Source organism: Heptranchias perlo, chromosome 1 (genome assembly GCF_035084215.1).
Source record: "Heptranchias perlo isolate sHepPer1 chromosome 1, sHepPer1.hap1, whole genome shotgun sequence".
Taxonomy (NCBI): domain Eukaryota; kingdom Metazoa; phylum Chordata; class Chondrichthyes; order Hexanchiformes; family Hexanchidae; genus Heptranchias; species Heptranchias perlo.
This window is the reverse complement of record NC_090325.1, coordinates 89,368,794-89,387,343: the sequence shown is the minus strand read 5'-3', so window position 1 is coordinate 89,387,343 and position 18,550 is coordinate 89,368,794. Positions and strand designations below refer to the sequence as shown.

At 42.9% G+C, this 18,550-nt stretch overlaps 1 protein-coding gene across 6 annotated transcripts in view; it reads right to left on the bottom strand.

Annotated features, from left to right (window-relative positions):
• Nucleotides 1-18,550, bottom strand: part of LOC137333828 (BTB/POZ domain-containing protein KCTD8-like) — a 247,316-nt gene that overhangs the window by 82,343 nt on the left and 146,423 nt on the right. The window contains exon 5 of one of the 6 annotated variants that reach the window (XM_067998236.1): nt 10,834-10,855. The exons of the other annotated variants lie outside the window; for them this stretch is intronic. Within the exon in view, the coding sequence (XP_067854337.1) occupies nt 10,834-10,855 (22 nt within the window). The remainder of the gene's footprint in view (nt 1-10,833; nt 10,856-18,550) is intronic. 6 annotated transcript variants of the gene reach the window in all.

The following is an 18,550-nucleotide window of genomic DNA, read 5'->3' as shown; positions in this document are numbered from 1 at the left end:
GATGCTGAAGTTGCAAACAGCTGGTTCAGCATGAAACAGTGGCCAGGAAGGGAGATGGACTTTGTGGCAGGGGCCAAAGACGATGACTTTGATCCTCTCAATGTTTAGTTGGAGGAAATTGCGGATTATCCAAGACTGGACGACACACGGATAGTCTGACAACACAGAGGCAGTGGAGGTTTCAAGAGAGGCGGTAAAGATTGGGAATAAAAATCGGATGGGTTCTACAATGGATGGGTAATCCGCTCCGCCAGGTTGCCTGGGTGGTGAGGTTTAAAATGATCCCCATTAATTTTTAGCACCATTGGTCGCTTAAGAACCATTTCCTTATTACTTGATTGCCCTTTTAAAGACTCCCCTATTCCCCTCTGTAAGCACTGATGCAAAATTTTCATTCAACAACAGTAATCTCACCATGCACATTTTTGAGAAGCTCCAGCCTCTTTAAAGATTCTCTATTTCCTAATGTGCTCATAAAAAAAAACATTTCTATTTTTCTTTATGCTGGTTGCAAGTTTTTTTTTACAATATCCCTTTTAATTGTCTTTACCTTGCTTGCTTATCTTTGTAAATGATGCCGACTCTCTTGGCTACTAATGTTAAAATGAGAGACGGGCCTTTAGAATAGTACTGGAATACGCAGGAATCTGCCCTCACATCAAGCAACACTTGTGACACCACTCTTTCTTTTTTTTTGAACACAGCCATCAACAGCTTTATGTTAGCCCTTGTAAATCTTTCAGGACTGAGACATTTTTCAGCATGTACAAAGTTTGTCACGTGGAAATTTTATTCCCAGATGCCCGCCCTGACTCTGCTATTGAAGGTACTTCTGGGACTGCTGAGCATGACAGGCAACAAAAGGCATGATTATCTTTTGCATCTAGCACACGCTTCTGCCGTATGGTCCCACTGCTCAATCTGTCTCATATACATATGCAGAAAACTTCATCAATAAGGCTGCCATATCTATCTGGCACACTGTACTACATCTGGATTCTAATAAGGCATAAGTGGAAAACTTGGGCACATCTCATTAAATTTGGTGCTGCATACATTTTCTGTGCCTATTAAATGATTCAATTCACCACATATTTAAATGCATAAATTGTGCAGCTCCGATACATTATAAATGATTATCTTTGCACTAGATAAACCAGTTCAGTTGCTGCACCTTGATTACAATTGGGTGTACCTTTGAGATTAGCATTAGAATATTTGTTAGTGTCAAATACCATTGACTCGAACTGAGGCTTTGAATCTGAAATAGGAAAATAAAAGGCTTACCACAGATCACATCCATGATGATAGAAAGCAATTACCAAATACATCAGTGCTAAAAATGCTTAACATATAAATAATAAAATGTAGCTATTTGGTCTTCTCAGTATATACTTTCACTCAAAACAAAACACATTCATTGACACCTGCCCTTCAGTACTGTTAATACCTAAAAGGTATGTGGAAACCCAAATGAATCCTTCCAATTTTGAGAAACTGTTGTAGCTTAATTTAAGTCCACCCACAAAATAATTCCATTCCAAAAGTGAACGTGTCAACATCATAAATGTTTTTTTTCACAACAAAGCCACTATGGGTATGGTAGTGCAGTGATTATGGAACTGGACTGGTAACCCAGAGGTTATGAGCTAAATCCAACAATGACAAGTTTCTGCAAAAATGACCATAAAAGCTGTCACTAATGCCATTCAAGGAAGTAAACCTGTTTCTAACCCTCTTCCTGCACCTGGTATGACCTGCATGTGGCCCTAGTCAACATTATGCAGTTGTCTCTTGGTGCCCTTGACACTCAGCTATTCAAGGAATTATTACTTGGGCAACTAGTAATGAGCAATAAATGCAGTATTGCTTGCATTTCGAGAAGAAATGAAAAAGCTGGTTAGGATTACAGAATATCTGCGATATATTTTGATGAAGTTGCCATGGGCAAAAGGCTAATGGAATGTTGGCCTTTATATCTAGAGGACTAGAGTACAAGGGGGCAGAAGTTATGCTGCAGCTATACAAAACCCTGGTTAGACCGCACCTGGAGTACTGTGAGCAGTTCTGGGCACCGCACCTTTGGAAGGACATATTGGTCTTGGAGGGATGTCTTTTACCCGGTGGATGGGAGGAAGTGGCCTGCCTCTGACACCAAGCAGGCCTGGCTCGAGGTGGCAGAGGAGGTCACCAGCAGCAGTAACATCTCCCGCACCTGGATACAGTGCAAGGAGTGCTTCAGTGATCTAACTAAGTCAGCCAACATGAGTACACTTACTCATTACCCTACATTCCGTCTTCCACATCACCACCCCTACCCCACAACTCCTTCTGCACTGCCAACACTACTCGATCACGTCACTCCTCACACTCACTCAAAGCTCATCCTCAACTTAACTGCATTTACTCACCACTTCCTCACCTCCCGAGTACTCACCCCACCACTACCACTCAACCCAATCCTCATCCAATGTCATGGCTCTGTCTCATACTCACCCTCTGATGCATCTCTTTCACGGTCAGCCTCACCCAAACCAATGCATTCAGCGGTTGGCCACGTCACCATCACTCACTCACGCCTCTCTACTTTCTCCCCTTATAGGAGAAGAGAGCCCAGAATGCACGGGAGAGGGCGAAGACCGGAGGGGGGCCACAACATCTAGTCATCCTCACAGATGCGGAGCACGAGGTGCTGGAGATGAGCCGCACCCTCGAGTGCCTGTCCATTGAGGACGCCGAGATAGACATCCAACAAACGTCTGGTGACACAACTTTAACATTCAGCACACACAATGTCAATTGATGTTAACATGCCTTGCCACCTTCAGCACCTCAACAGCTGTCATCACGCTTAATATTACCTTCTGTTCTCTTACAGGGCCTTCAGCGATTGCTGTGACGGCAAAGGGTGATTCCTCAGAGGACCTGCAGGCCTTTGAGGGTGCACCGTCACATCTGAGCGAGCCATCCACCAGCGCAGATACACACACATCGGTGGGTCCCCATCTCACTCAAAGTGCCCCCACGTTTCAACTGTTGCCCCCCTCTCAACCAGTACCCGCAATGCTGACTCCTCTCCAGGTGGCCAATTCTGCCCCTGCACAGGCTCAGGTGGAGCAGTCTTTGGAGGGGCCCTCACAGCCACCGAAACCCAGAGGGTGTCGGCTCAAAGCATCTAATTGGTCAGGGCATGGACAACAGCAACCTGCCACTACATCTGCTGCAGCCACAGGGGAAGCACCATGTAGAAGTAGTCGGAAGCGATAAGCGAAGGTTTTGTGAGCACAAAGGGGATGCACAAGGGTGTTTGACATTTGGTCATGTTTTTTATTTATATTTGCTTTTTGTTCAATGCACATTAAATATTATTATTGTCACCACTACTGCCACGTCTTGGCCATTCTTGACAGGCTTGTGTAATAAGGCCCTTTCATGAGGTTCACCATGAACACCCACACTTGATGCCACCCATTGGGTCACTCTACAGTGGGTGTATGTGTAGTTGCAGGACTGTTTTGTCCAGGGGGTGGGGGGGGTGGGGGGGCTGGTGTGGCCGCTGCTCTGTCCAGGAGGTGAGGACTGGACTCTTCACAATGTCTGATGTTAGGAGAACCGTTCACATATCAGTGACTCCCTGGCCTCACGAGCAGCCAGGTGAGCTGCTGTTCTGCCCAGGGGTTGTTCCTCCTCCTCCTCTGCCTCCTCCTCCGCCTCATCCTCATCCTCCTCCTCCTCCTCCTCCTCAATGTAGATGGCAGATGTGGATGGGGCCTCCTCAAGCGGCACCCCTCTCTGTTGTGCCATGTTGTGTGGGGCACAACAGACGACTATAATGCATCCCACTCTGTCTGGTGCGTATTGAAGCGCTCCCCCAGAACGATCAAGGCACCTGAATTACATCATGAGCAGTCCTATAGCCTGCTCAATTGTAGACCTAGTAGCGATGTGGCTGTCGTTATATCGACGCTGTTGCTCGGTGGTGCGGTTCCTCAGAGGTGTCATGAACCACATGTGCAGGAGGTATCCCTTATCCCCGAGGAGCCAACCCTTGCGGGTGTTCGGTGCGTGGAAGAGGGGTGGGATGTTGGACTCCTGGAGGATGAAGGAATCGTGGCAGCTGCCAGGGTATCTGGCGCACATGTGAAGGAATCTCTTGCGGTGGTCACAGATGAGCTGATTGTTGATGGAGTGATAGCCCTTCCTGTTGATGAACAGTCCTGGCTTGTGTGGAGGTGCTCGTATTGCTATATGGGTATAATCGATTACACCCTGCACCTATGGGAAGCCAGCCACATTGTGGAATCTCACTGCCCTCTCCGTCTAGCCGAGGTCGTCCATGGGGAAGTTGACATAGTGCGAGACCCTGCGAAACAAGCCGTCGGTGACCTGCCTTACGCACTTGCGTGCAGACGACTGAGAGACCCCAGCGATGTCCCCGGTGGCACCCTGGAACGATCCGGAGGCGAAGGAGTTGAGGGCAGTGGTGACTTTGACAGCGACAGGTAAGGATATGCTGCTTGGGCCAGCCGGGAGCAGCTCGGCATGAAGGAGGCTGCAGATGTCTGCGACTACCTGGCGACTGACTCTGAGCCTATGTATGCACTGCTCCTCAGAGAGGTCCAGGAAGCTAAGCCTCGGTCTGTGGACCCTGTTGCAAGGGTAGTGCCTCCTGCAACATCGCTCTCTCTGTTGTTGCCTTCTGTGCTCTTGTGCAGATGCCTGTGGCGCAGCACTGTGTTGTGGAGCTCCAAGTGGCAGAGGTGGACGGCATGCCTGGTGAGACTGGTTATGTTGCTCGTCCTCGGTTGAAGTGATGAATGCAGCCATGGCGCACCCCCATCCTGACAGTGTGAGTTTGAGGGGGTCTGCAAAGTAGGTAAATGTGTTTGCACAGCAGAGTTTTGGGTGGAAAGTAAGAATTTTGAGTGGAAAGACAAAGATGTTGCAGCCAAAACTTTGTCTGAAGTGACAGAGTGCCCTGCTGCAATAAATGAGGTATTCCCCCCAACTGTCAAATAATCCTTTGCATCTCCCACTGGCTGCTGGCTGAAACACGTCTGCTCCAACAGGGAGTGTTTCCCACAGCACGGGAAACACATTGAGGATCCTTCAATATTGCACCTCTGCCAAAATATCCACTCAATGAGGTCTCTCAAGTACCTCAACTAACTATGTAAATCAGCATCCCGCCGGCTTTAATTGCCGATGGGAGTCCCGCATTCGGGAGCTGGGCGCGCACCCGAACGAGTCACTGGGGAACTCGGAAGTCAGCGGGTTGAAGCCGGGCTCCGAACCCGCTTTGGATTTCTGCCATTTTACGAGCCCCCCGCCCCCAACTTCGCCATCTGAAAATCGGCCCCTATGTGAACAGTTTTAAGCATTCACCAATTGACTGAAATGAATGCTAATTGCACATACATTTTATCGATGCAAAAGAAAGAGCTACAAAATGAAGCAATGTCAATATTAGAATTGGGTCACAGGAAATGTCATGATAATACTTTCTAATCATTATTATTGGGTTGGGTTGGGTTTTCTGTTCATAAAGCAAGCATCACTGAACACAAAATCTTCACCTAGTCTCATAATTAACCCTCGGGACAATTCATGCATCTAATCGATTAATTATATAATAGTTCCTGAAAGGGGATGAGAGCGAGTAACAATGGCAATCTTCCCACATGAAGATATATAATTGAAAATACAAGTTTATTTTAACCTCAAAAGAATACACGAGGGGGAAGAGTTGCCTTCAAGTGCTTTTAGTAAGACTTACCTGGTATGTGGAGTGTTTTGTCCCAGTCGGATGCTACAATAATTTTGTTTAAAAGGTTAAGAAGTTGTGTGCATGTGCTGTCATGCTACACAGGGATGTGTTTGCTGATACAGGCCCAGCTGTTTTTCCTTCATGTTATTCACATCCGTTTAGATCATGATCTCAACTACTCAAAAAGGGGCCATATATCTAAGTCCTGTTAAACAGCCTGGAGGCCAGCTGGGACGGGCACAGAAAACCGTGTGAGGCAAAGTGATAGCCATGCTAATTCCCTACCGCGTATAATTGTGAGTGAGCCTGCCAGCATCTGTACTGGCTGCGGGTCCCATTGTAAACAATTCACATGAAGCAGAACCTACCAGAAGATCCATTTCCATTTATTTAGAATTCTCTAAGTTCACAAACACAAAGTGATAAATGTGAGTTGAGTCACTTAATTTATTTAATTTGGTTGTTTCAACAACCACTTGTCATCTTAAGCATGGTATATATGATAATGGCATCGTGATAATAATTAGTGAAGTTTAAGACTGTTTTATCTAGTGATGTCACATGAAGCTTTTACCTGGCCTACACAACTTTAAGGGTACAATAGCCTCGTGGTTATGGTACTTGCAACACAAAGGTCATGAGGTCGAATCCACCATGACAAGTTGTGAAATTGAATTCAATAAATCTGGTCATTTGTGGGCTAACACCAGAGGGGGGAAAATGACAATGAAAGTTGCAAAAATATTGTAAAAATGTATTGAATGGTTTAAAAACCCAACTGGTTCACTAAAGTCCTCCGGGAAGCAAATCTGCCACTCCTACCCAGTATGGCCTACATGTGATTTCAGTCCCACGCTATGTGGTTGACTCTTAATACCCCTGGGGCAACTAGGGATGGGCAATAAATACTGCCAGGTTGCAGGATCAAATAAATGTCACTTCATTCTACCAGAAAAGTGTTATTTCTGTGACAGGCCACTTCTGTTGTGTCTCTTAACATAAAACAATATAACACTTGTAGTTCCAAAGAATGTCATGTGACTGACAATCCCAAACCTTCACTCACTGTACATATCATTCTAGTAGTAGTGTACAGGTCTGCATAGCTGAAGTTGAGAAAGTGAGAATATAAACGGGGTTAATCCCTCCCTGCTTTATAAAAGTATATTTAGTTTATCTCTTTTTTTTAGAATGTTCTGTTTACAGTTTAGCAGTACATTGTACTAATGTTAAAGTTAAAATCTGGCCTGTTGAATGAGACATCCCACCCCCCCGACTCCCAACCAACTTCTTTCAGTTAAGCGGAGAGTTGTATTCTGATCTGTTCCTGGGCTAAAATGTTTAAGGAAAAGAAATTCCTATGCGGTTGTTGTAAATAAACCTTGTTCAGTTGTTTTACTATATTTGACTATTGTTATTTGCTTTGCACCATCCTAAAATCAGAATATTGCGTGAAGCTGGCCATAGATAGCCCTACCAAGTAGAACTCCTCTCTTATAGCTTTTTTGGCATTGTTAGTAGGATGGTGCATACTTCACAGCTTTTAGTGGAGCTGCAGGAGTATGGAGAAGACTGAATGAAGAGAGAAACAGTAAATGCCACAACATAGGTATCCACAGAAGCATCAAAGCAGACTGGGTGAAAACGCAGGGTATAGCACAGACCAGCAGGGAAGTACTTTAAGAGAAGCCATGTTCAGTGTGAAGAAACCAGTGACAGGGCCAGGGATGATTTCTAATGTTATTCCTGGAATTGTATGGGTCACAAAGCTCTGTGAACTACTATACAGCCCCAGTAAACCCACTTTGGAGGAGTGAACAAGTTGAATGAGGAGGGTACTGAAGCTCCATCAACTACTCCAGAGTGTGAGAGTGGAATCAAACTGTCTTTGGAAAACTGGAACGTCCTTATAGAGATAAGGTGCCCTGTTACAATTTATGTTCCACCTTCTTTGATCAGTTCAAGGATGACAGGAGATCATCCAAGCATTTTGCTGGCCTAGCAAATGTCGTAGTTCCTACATAACCACAGAGATTTCACAGACATGACCATGGGAGAAGGTGTGTGCTGAAACCATTTCCTTAAAGGGCTGCGCGACTGAAACATGTCTGAATCCTGGAATATCAGGTGCGCAGAGATAACATGCTCACTCTTACAGCCATAAATGGGAAGCTATCTGCAGAACAAACAATGAAAACAGAGATTATGAAGGATAGGCAGCTTACCAATGACAGGTTTTATCAGTCCAGCCTCTAGTCCAGGGAGAAGGAATTGTAGCCCACTTGGTCCAGAATGTGTACAAGGAAATGAAAAGGAGGTTAGAGAAGTTGCTCAAGGAAATGAGAGAGGCTATTCTCAGGATACGTTTTTCTGGGGCTTTGTTGCTCTTCCGGGGCAGTGAGATGGATTTCCAGAGGGCTGCAATATGGGGATGTCCATGGATGGACCACGGAGCCACAGTGATACAGTCATAAAGAACATTGTGACTATGGGCATGGAACAGAGCAATGAAGCAGAGAGCAGGACTAGCACCATTCGAGATCAACCATGCATGACTGACATCAAAGAGACAACGACCCAGGAGTGACAACTTCAAAATTGGAGGCAGGATTGTGGTTGTCCCACCTGCTCCATTAGGGCATTTCTCCCAAGCAGTATGGACACTCAAAGCAAAGCATTGGTTTTGGTAAGCCAGAAACAACTACAAAGATGTTGAAGAGAGGGAAACATTATTGTACCTACAACAACTGAAGAAATGGATGTAGAAGAGACGAACATACGGATTAATAGCAGGAGTAAGCCATTCGGCCCCTCGTGCCTGCTCTGCCATTTGATAAGATCACAGCTGATCTGATTGTGACCTCAACCCTACTTTCCCATCTACCTACTATAACCTTTGACTCCCTTGTTAATCTGGAATCTATCTAATTCAGCCTTAAAAATATTCAATGACCCTGCCTCCACCGCTCTCTGGGGAAGGGAGTTCCACAGACTCACGACCCTCTGAGAGAAAAAAATTCTCCTCATCTCTGTCTTAAATGGGAGACTCCTTATTTTTAAACTGTGGCCCCTAGTTCTAGGCTCTCCCACAAGGGGAAACATCCCCTCAGCATCTACCCCTTCTAGTTCCCTCAGGATCTTATATGTTTCAATAAGATGACATGGAACACCATCAAAAATGGAATGTTAAGAACTGCAGAACAAGTATTGGGTCGCAAAAACAACACTAAGAATCATAAATGGATAACAGAAGAAGTCCTGGAGTTGAGTGAAAAACAAAGAAACCTTAAGGCGAGCACAAAAACAAATCCTAATAATGAGGACCGAATGCAACAGGTTGGAACAGAGAATCATAGAATCATAGAAAGGTTACTGCATGGAAGGAGGCCTTTCGGCCCATCGAGTCTGCACTGGCGCTATGCAAGAACAATCCAGCTAATCCCACTTCCTTGCCCTATCCCCGTAGCCCTGCAAATTTTTTCCTTTCAGGTACTTATTCAGTTCCCTTTTGAAGGCCATGATTGAATTTGCCCCAACCACCCCCTCGGGCAGTGCATTCTAGGTCTTAAACACTCGCTGTGTAAAAAAGTTTTTCCTCATGTCACCTTTGGTTCTTTTGCCAATCACCTTAAATCTATGTCTCTGGTCCTTGACCCTTCCACGAATGGGAACAGTTTCTCTTTATCTCCTCTGTCTAGGCCCTTCATGATTTTGAATACCTCTATCAAATCTCCTCTCAGCCTTCTCTGTTCCAAGGAGAACAACCCCAGCTTCTCCAGTCCATCCTCGTAACTAAAGTCGCTCATCCCTGGAATCATTCTAGTAAATCTCTTCTGCACTCTTTCTAAGGCCTTCACATCTTTCCTGTAGTGCGGTGCCCAGAACTGGACACAATACTCCAGTTGTGGCCGAACTAGTGTTCTATAAAGGTTCATCATGACTTCCATACTTATGTACTCTATGCCTCTATTTATAAAGCCCAGGATCCCGTATGCTTTTTTAACCACTTTCTCAACCTGCCCTGCCACCTTCAACGGTTTGTGCTCATATACCCCCAGATCCAACAGTTCCATCTGGGGTCTGAACTAAGCCCATCAAAGTTGCAGGCTACTAGGTTAATTCATTTGTCATGATGCTTGGATAAGTAAGAGTAACGAGCAAGGAAGAACCTTGGTATCCCTGAGATTGGAAGCTGTGTCTCCTTAGTTTGATTTAGTTTCTGGGAAAAGTAAAGGAGTATAGCATTTAATTGACGTGCTAATCTAGAAATAAGCTAAAAGCAAAGAGAGATAAGAACAATTGGATAAACGACCAGTGCAGAGAAGCAGAAGATTACACCAAAAGAAACTAAACACAGGGGCTGCAAGGGATAAAAAATGCATTAAGTGAATCTTACAAACTTAAAATGGATACAGTGAAAGACCAAAATGGTCAGATAATTGAGGATGAACAGGTAAGGAGCAAGCAGTGGAAAGCATATTTTGAAGATCTAAATAATGTACAGAACATGGTGGATGAACCAGTTCTGGAGAACCTGCCCTTTACAAATTGAGGGGAGTTGATGCTGGATTTCTTGGAAGACAATGTAAAGATTTATATTGATGGTTTGAAAGAGAACAAGGCTCTTGGTATTGATAATATAAATGCAGAGTTCATAATGTCATAGTAGGTACAGTACAGGAGGAGGCCATTCGGCCTGTTGTGCCTGTGCCGGCTCTTTAAAAGAGCTATTCAATTAGTCCCATTTCCCTGCTCTTTCTCCATAGCCCTGTAAATTTTTTCTCTTCAAGTATCTATCCAATTGCCTTTTCAAGGTTACTATTCAATGTGCTGCCAACACTCTTTCAGGCAGTGCATTCCAGATCATTATAACTCGCTGCGTAAAAAAATGTTTCCTCATGTCGCCTCTGGCTCTTTTGCCGATCATCTTAAATCTGTGTCCTCTGGTTATCAATCCTTCAGCTACTGAAAACAGTTTCTCCTTATTTACTCTATCAAAACTGTTCATGATTTTGAACACCTCTATCAAATCTCCCCTTAACCTTCTCTGTTCTAAGGAGAACAACCTCAGCTTCTCCAGTCTCTCCACTTAACTGAAGTCCCTTATTCCTAGCACCATTCTAGCAAATCTCTTCTGCGTCCTCTCTTAGGCCTTGACATCCTTCATAAAGTGTGGGGCCCAGAATTGAACACAATACTCCAGCTGAGGCCTAACCAGTGTTTTATAAAGATTTAGCATAACTTCCTTGCTTTTGTACTCTATGCCTCTATTAATAAAGCCCAGGATTCCATATGCTTTTTTAACAGCCTTCTCAACTTGTCCTGCCACCTCCAAAGATTTGTATATGTGCACCCCCAGGTCTCTCTGTTCCTGCACCCCCTTTAAAATTGTACCATTTAGTTTACATTGCCTCTCCTCATTCTTCCTACCAGAATGCATCACTTCACACTTCCTTGCATTAAATTTCATCTGCCATGTGTCTGCCCATTTCACCAGTCTGTCTATGTCCTCCTGAAGTCTATTACTATCCCCCACATTGTTTATTACATTTATGAGTTTTGTGTCCTCTGCAAACTTTGAAATTATACCCGTTAGCTTTGGATGCCCTTCCTTTCCCCCCTCATAGGGATGTGTCTATACTGTACCCGAACCAACTCTACCTAAAGGCCTCCCATCGTTCAATTATTGTTCTGCCTGCCAATTTTTGATTCCAATCCACCTGGACAAGATCCCTTTTTAACTCACTGAAATTTGCCCTCCTCCAGTTAAGCATTTTCACATTTGATTCCTTGTCCTTTTTCCATAACTATTCTAAACCTAATGATACTATGATCACTGTTCCCCAAATGCTCCCCCACTGAAATGCTCCAACAGCCCCATTTCATTTCTTAAAACTAGATCCAGCTCTGTTTCCTTCCTAGTTGGGCTGGAAACACACAGTTCCAGAAAGTTCTCTTGACCACATTTCAGGAATTCCTCTCCCTCTTTGCCTTTTACACTGTTACTGCCCCAGTCTACATTGGGATAATTGAAGTCCCCCATTATCACTACTCTATAGTTGTTGCAGGCGGGTGCAAAGGCTGTTTAACAAAATTCATGTAGAAGAGCAAGTACCTAAAGTTTGGGGTTCTAAAAGAGGTGGCTTCAGAGATAGTGGATGCATTGGGTGTGATCTTCCAAAATTCCCTACATTCCAGAACGGTCCCAGTGGATTGGAAGGTAGCAAATGTAACACCGCTATTCAAGAAAGGAGGGAGAGAGAAAACAGGGAACTACAGGCCAGTTAGCCTGACATCAGTCATCAGGAAAATGCTGGAATCTATTATTAAGGAAGTGGTAACAGGGCACTAAGAAAATCATAATATGAATAGGCAGAGTCAACATGGTTTTATAAAAAAGAAATTATGTTTGACAAATCTATTAGAATTTTTTGAGGAATTTTTTTATTTGTTCATGGGATGTGGGCGTCGCTGGCGAGGTCAGCATTTATTGCCCATCCCTAATTGCCCTTAAGAAGGTGGTGGTGAGCCGCCATCTTGAACCGCTGCAGTCCGTGTAGTGAAGGTTCTCCCACAGTCCTGATAGGAAGGGAGTTCCAGGATTTTGACCCAGCGACGATGAAGTAACAGCGATATAGTTCCAAGTTGTGATGGTGTGTGACTTGGAGGGGAACGTGTAGGTGATGTTGTTCCCATGTGCCTGCTGCCCTTGTCCTTCTAGGTGATAGAGGTTGCGGGTTTGGGACGTGCTGTCGAAGAAGCCTTTATGGATGTAACTGGCAGGGTAGATAAAGGGGAACCAGTGGATGTAGTATATTTGGATTTTCAAAAGGCATTCGATAAGGTGCCACACAAGAGGTTGTTACACAAGATAAGGGCTCATGAGATTGGGGGTAATATATTAGCATGGATAGAGGATTGGTGAACGGACAGAAAACTGAGAGTAGGAATAAACGGGTCATTTTCAGGTTGGCAGGCTGTAACTAGTGGGGTGTCGCAAGGATCGATGCTTGGGCCTCAGCTATTTACAATCTATGTTAATGACTTAGATGAAGGGACCAAGTGTAATGTATCCAAGTTTGCTGACGATACAAAGCTAATTGGGAAAATAAGCCGTGAGGAGGACACAAAAAGTCTGCAAATGAGTGGGCAAGAAGGTGGCAGATGGAGTAAAATGTGGGAAATGTGAGGTTATTCACTTTGGTAGGAAGAATAGAAAAACAGAATATTTTTAAATGGTGAGAAACTATTAAATGTTGGTGTTCAGAGGGATTTGGGTGTCCTTGTACATGAAACACAGAATGTTAACATGCAGTTACAGCAAGCAATTAGGAAGGCAAATGATATTTTGGTCTTTATTGCAAGGCGGTTGGAGTACAAGAGTAATGAAGTTTTGCTACAAATGTACAGGGCTTTGGTGAGACCACACCTGGAGTACTGTGTACAGTTTTGGTCTCCTTACCTAAAGAAGGATATACTTGCCTTAGAGGTGGTGCAACAAAGGTTCACCAGCTTGATTCCTGGGATGAGAGCGTTGTTCTATGAGGAGAGATTGAGTAGAATGGGCCTATACTCTCTGGAGTTTAGAAGAATGAGAAGTATAAGATTCTTGGAGGGCTTGACAGGGTAGAGGCTGAGAGGCTGTTTCCCCTGGCTGGAGAGTTTAGAATTACGGGACATAGTCTCAGGATAAGGGGTGGGCAATTTAGGATTGAGGTGTGGAGGAATTTCTTCACTCAGAGCATTATGAATCTTAGTAATTCTCTTCACCAGAGTGCTCTCTGGTGTTCAGTCTTTGAGTATATTCAAGACTGAGATCGATAGATTTTTGGATTCTAAGGGAATAAAGGGATGTAGGGATCGGGCGGGAAAGTGGAGTTGAGGTCGAAGGTCAGCCATGATCTTATTAAATGGAGGAGCAGGCTCGAGGGGCCTTATGGCCTACTTCTGCTCCTATTTCTTAAGTTGTTATGTTCTTATGGAATGACGATATTATTACCAATCTTCAAAAAAGGATTATTTACATATATGTAGCTAGAAATTACAGTAAGTGTCCAACTGTGTTAATCTGTCATAGGCACTGCAATGAATCATCAAAATATTATTTAGCCTGTCTGTAATCCTTCACATATATTCTAACAGCTCTACTGACAGCTAATACCTGTCTACCCTTGTCATATATAATCAACAATGTTCTTATCTCACAGCTGGTTACAAGGATATATTCTGAAGAAATGTAATAGCTGCCTGCCTGTAGAAGTCACCTGATAGTAATCTAGAGTGTCATTCCTTTTAAAAATGATACTTACCAAAAACAGATTGCAAAAATGCAATATTAAAAGGGCATAATTTTCCTAGAAAAGAGCTTTTTGAATTATTTATACACAAAGGCCTGGACTTTCTGATCCAGTGGTGCTGTCTTTGTACCTGCCAGTCTCCTCCTATTCTCACCCTGGCAAATCATCTGAGGTCAAGCTAATTATAATTTTTATGGAGGGCTTCTGGTTTGTATTGCCCACCTCGGTCACCCACCTCGGCTGAGTAGAAGGCAGTGTGGCCAGTGGCCCCTGGGGCTTTCAAAATAAAAGTTTTCTTTTGTACAAAGCTGCCTTACCTAGTTCCCTGCAATTGATTCCACTAGGCAAGATGACCCTTTGATTTTTAAATGACCCTCTGGCTCATTAATAATGCTGAATGCCAAGTATGCAACAGCAGTGCTGATGCCCAGTATTGCTGAACTGTTAATCGCAAAGAATGTGATGGATGGCAATTCATTTAACTATGCCTGTCCAAACCTTGGTGAACATATTTAGCACCACCATCACTTCTTAGCAGAAAACTGATCAATACTTAGAATGGGCTTCCAGATAGAATATTGGAAGTGAAAACCCTTGAGTAATTTAAGAAATAATTAGATGCCATAATGACAGGATTGTACGGTCTTTCTGGATGCATGAATGAATGGCCTTCCATATTATCTTTGATATCCCTTTTAATAAGTAAACAGGGCCTTGGTTTAATGTTTATCTGAAAGGCACCACCCCTGACAAAGCAGTACCCCCTCAATACTGCAGTGAAATGTCATCCTACATTGTGTACTCAAGTCCTAAAGTAGGATTATGAAACCACAACCTTCTGACTTTAAAATGAGAATATTACCAACTGAGCCAAGCTGACACTTAGATAGTAAATTATTGTTTTGCTTCTCTATATCTCCAGGAAGTGTTCCATTTTCCAAACAGTGACAAACCTTAGGCACAAAACTCAATATCAGATTTGATAAAAAGAAAAAAAATGTTAATGCTCAATGTACACATACATCCTTCGGCATCTGAATTTGTATTTTCTCTTTTATGTGCTGACCAATCTGCTGTGTATTTCAACATTTTCTGTCCATTATCGTGTTTTTTTGTGTGGTATGTTATTTCAAGCCTTTACATTCCATAAACCCTTTCCTTTAACTTATTCTATATTTTGAGGTGCACTGTGTTTATGATAAAGTATTTCACAAACTTTTTTTGTTTGAGGTGAAAAGGGGCATTTGTCACTTTCACCAATATTAAATCATCCACAATTGACATGATGATGCATTTTGGTATGATTTATATGTTATGAATTTGACATTAGGTTTTAGAGGGAAAAAGGAGAGTCACAAATCAAGGTTTTAAATTTAAGTAAGTCAAACTTTGAAGGGATAAGAAACAAATTGACTGCAGTAAACTGGACTGAACTTTCATGGGTAAACCTACAGTCAAATAGTGGGAAGTATTGAAAGAAGTATTTGGTGCAATACAAAACCAGTATATATCTCTAAAAGGCAAAGGCACCACTTGTGTAGTTAAGTAAACATGGTTAAAAAATGAGGTAAGAAATAGTATCAAGCTAAAAGAAAAGGCTTACACAAATGCAAAGAAAGGTAGAAATCCAGCGGTCTGGGAGAGCTTTAAAAAGAAATAGGATACAATGAAAGTAATAAGAGGTGCAAAAAAGGGAATATGAAAAAAACTTGCAAGTGATATCAACACCAACAGCAAAAGTTTTGAAAAAAAATTAAGAGAAAGATAGTGATAAAGAGGAATATAGGTCCATTAAGAACAGATGCAGGCGAGACTATAATGAATAATAAGGAAATGGCAAACTTGTTAAATGAATACTTTGGATCTGTTTTCACAAAGAAGGAACAGGATAAATATTAGCTGTGCAAGGGATCCCAACAATAAGTCAAGAGGATGAACTTAACGGATTTAATATAAGTAAAAAAAAAAGGAAATTGGAGAAAATAATGTGACTTAAGATAAACAATTCTCCAGAACCTGATGGTTTCCACCCCAGGGTGTTAAAAGAAATATGTGCGGAAATTGCAGATGCCTCAGTCATAATTTTCCTTAGTTCTCTAGATTCAGGAATTGTGCTTGGAAAATTGCAAATGTGACTCCATCAATTGTGGGGAAGATACTGGAACACATCATAAGAGACAGAGTGACTGTACACCTGGACAAGTATGAGCTGCTTAAAGAAAGTCAGCATGGATTTGTGAAGGGTAAATCTGGTCTGACTAATTTAGTTACATTTTTTGATGAGGTCATTAGCATGGTGGATAGGGGACTGTCTATGGATGTTGTCTATATGAATTTCTAGAAGACATTTGATAAGGTTACGTACATGAGATTATTAGCAAAAATGAGGACGCACAGCATTGGAGGTAACCTTGTGACATGGGTTGATAATTATTGGGAGGTAGGAGACAGAGAGTAAGGATAAAGAGAACGTTCCCTGGCGGGATGTGACAAGTGGTATTCCCTCGGGATCTGTTCAATGTGGGGAATTGTGAGGTTATCCATTTTGGATCTGAGAAAGACAAATAAGAATATTTCTTCAGTGGTGAGAGACTAGGGACAGTGGAGATGTGCTCTACGAAAAACAGTAAAAGCTAGTGCACAGGTACAAAAAGTAATCAAAAAGGCTAATGGAATGTTGACCTTTAACTCAAGGGGATCTCAAAAGTGAGAAAGTTATGCTTCCATTGTACAAAGCCTTAGTCAGACCTTGACTGGAGTGCTGCATTCAGTTTTAGGCACTAAGCCTCATGGAAGTTATATTTGCCTTGGAGGGAGTACAGCGCAGATTCACAAGAATGATTTCAGGGCTTAAAGGGTTAAATTATGAGGACCAGCTGCATAAACTTGGCTTGTATTCCCTTGAGTTTACAAGGTTCAGGGGTGATCTAATTGAGTTGTTTAATATGATCAAGCGATTTGATAGGGTAGATACAAAAAAACTATTTCCTCTGGTGGGGGAATGCAGAACAAGAGGCCTTAATCTTAAAATTAGAGCTAGACCATTCAGGAGTCCAGCTCCAACTAGAGTTAGCGGAAGGCCCAGGAAATAGGCTGGGATCTGGGTGTGCTATGACCTGGCTTTGTCTGGAAATTTCTGGGGGCCTTCAGTGAGGTAGAAATTCCGTCCAACCCACAGACCCCTACCTCAGAGAGGATGGGGGCTGGGGCGGAAACTCCCGAAGTTGGGAGTTCCTGATTCCCTGGACTTAATGGGATCTGGTATAAGCATGGCAGTGATATTAATCATACTGCCTTCCGAAGGACATAAGTGCCCCATCCCCCGCCATCCACAAGTGGAGGCAGTGTCAAAGCCTGGGAAGAGAAAAATAAAATGACCTCATCTTTGAGGATCCAGGCCTGGGAAGTGGTCTGGACCCTCGAAGTTAAGGCAATTTTATTTTTGAAGTGTTTTTATTATCAGATACAAATAATAAAAAAAGTATGGTGAGTTAGCAGGAGAGTGGGATTAGACTAGATAGCTGATGTACAGAAAAACATTGGTGAAGACTTGATGAGCCAAACGGTTTGTTTCTGTAGTGTAACATTCGATGGTGCCAGGATTCTTGTGGGTACGGATCCACTGTGTAAAACTGCCCCTTATTTGGCAGAAATTGTAATCTCATTCAGATGGTATGAGAATGGACATGTCAAAATGGAGCAGGAGAAAGTACTTTTCTGGGGATAAGAATGAGGCACAGGGTAGATTTTATGAATTGATGCTATCGGGGCAGAGTTTCATGTGACAAGATCCCAAAATGCGAACTTGGCCAAGGAGATCAGCATGCCTGCATCATTTTCTGTCCATAAATGATAATTCATAAATCTACCTCACATTACTGGGGCAAAGCAGATAGAGCTTTCCTTTAACACCTAACCCACGTTGTACCTGATCTGGAAGTGCTTGATGCGGACAGTGGATGCTTAAAATGGGAAACTGCTTAATTTCCAAGTACTATCATCCCTTACCTTGATAAGGACAAAAATTTACAACAAAAAATCCCCCCCAGAGAGCATTAGATGTGTGGAATGGAGTCCCAACAAATATAGATACTGCTACATCATTAATCACTTCAAAAATAGAATTGAAGGTTATAGGGATAAATTTAAATAGAGATGATCATATACTCTATGGGATATGATGTTTCCTGTACTTCTGGGAGCATGGAAATGTTATCCGTGGAAAGCAATTGGCAAACAATTCCCATTACTGACATAGCTTCAATCTTATTTTCATCAAGCTAGAACTCAGTCATGTAATGGTGGCATTCGGGAAATAGGGACACCAAAAAAGATACTTAACAAATTTAAGCTTGACCCTCTCTTACCATTCAGATCATCCAATCTCTCCACACCGTCAACAGGATGGATCAAGAAAAATGACTACCGTAATGACTAAGTCTCCAATGTGGACATTTATCTAATCAAATACGATAGCACCTAATAG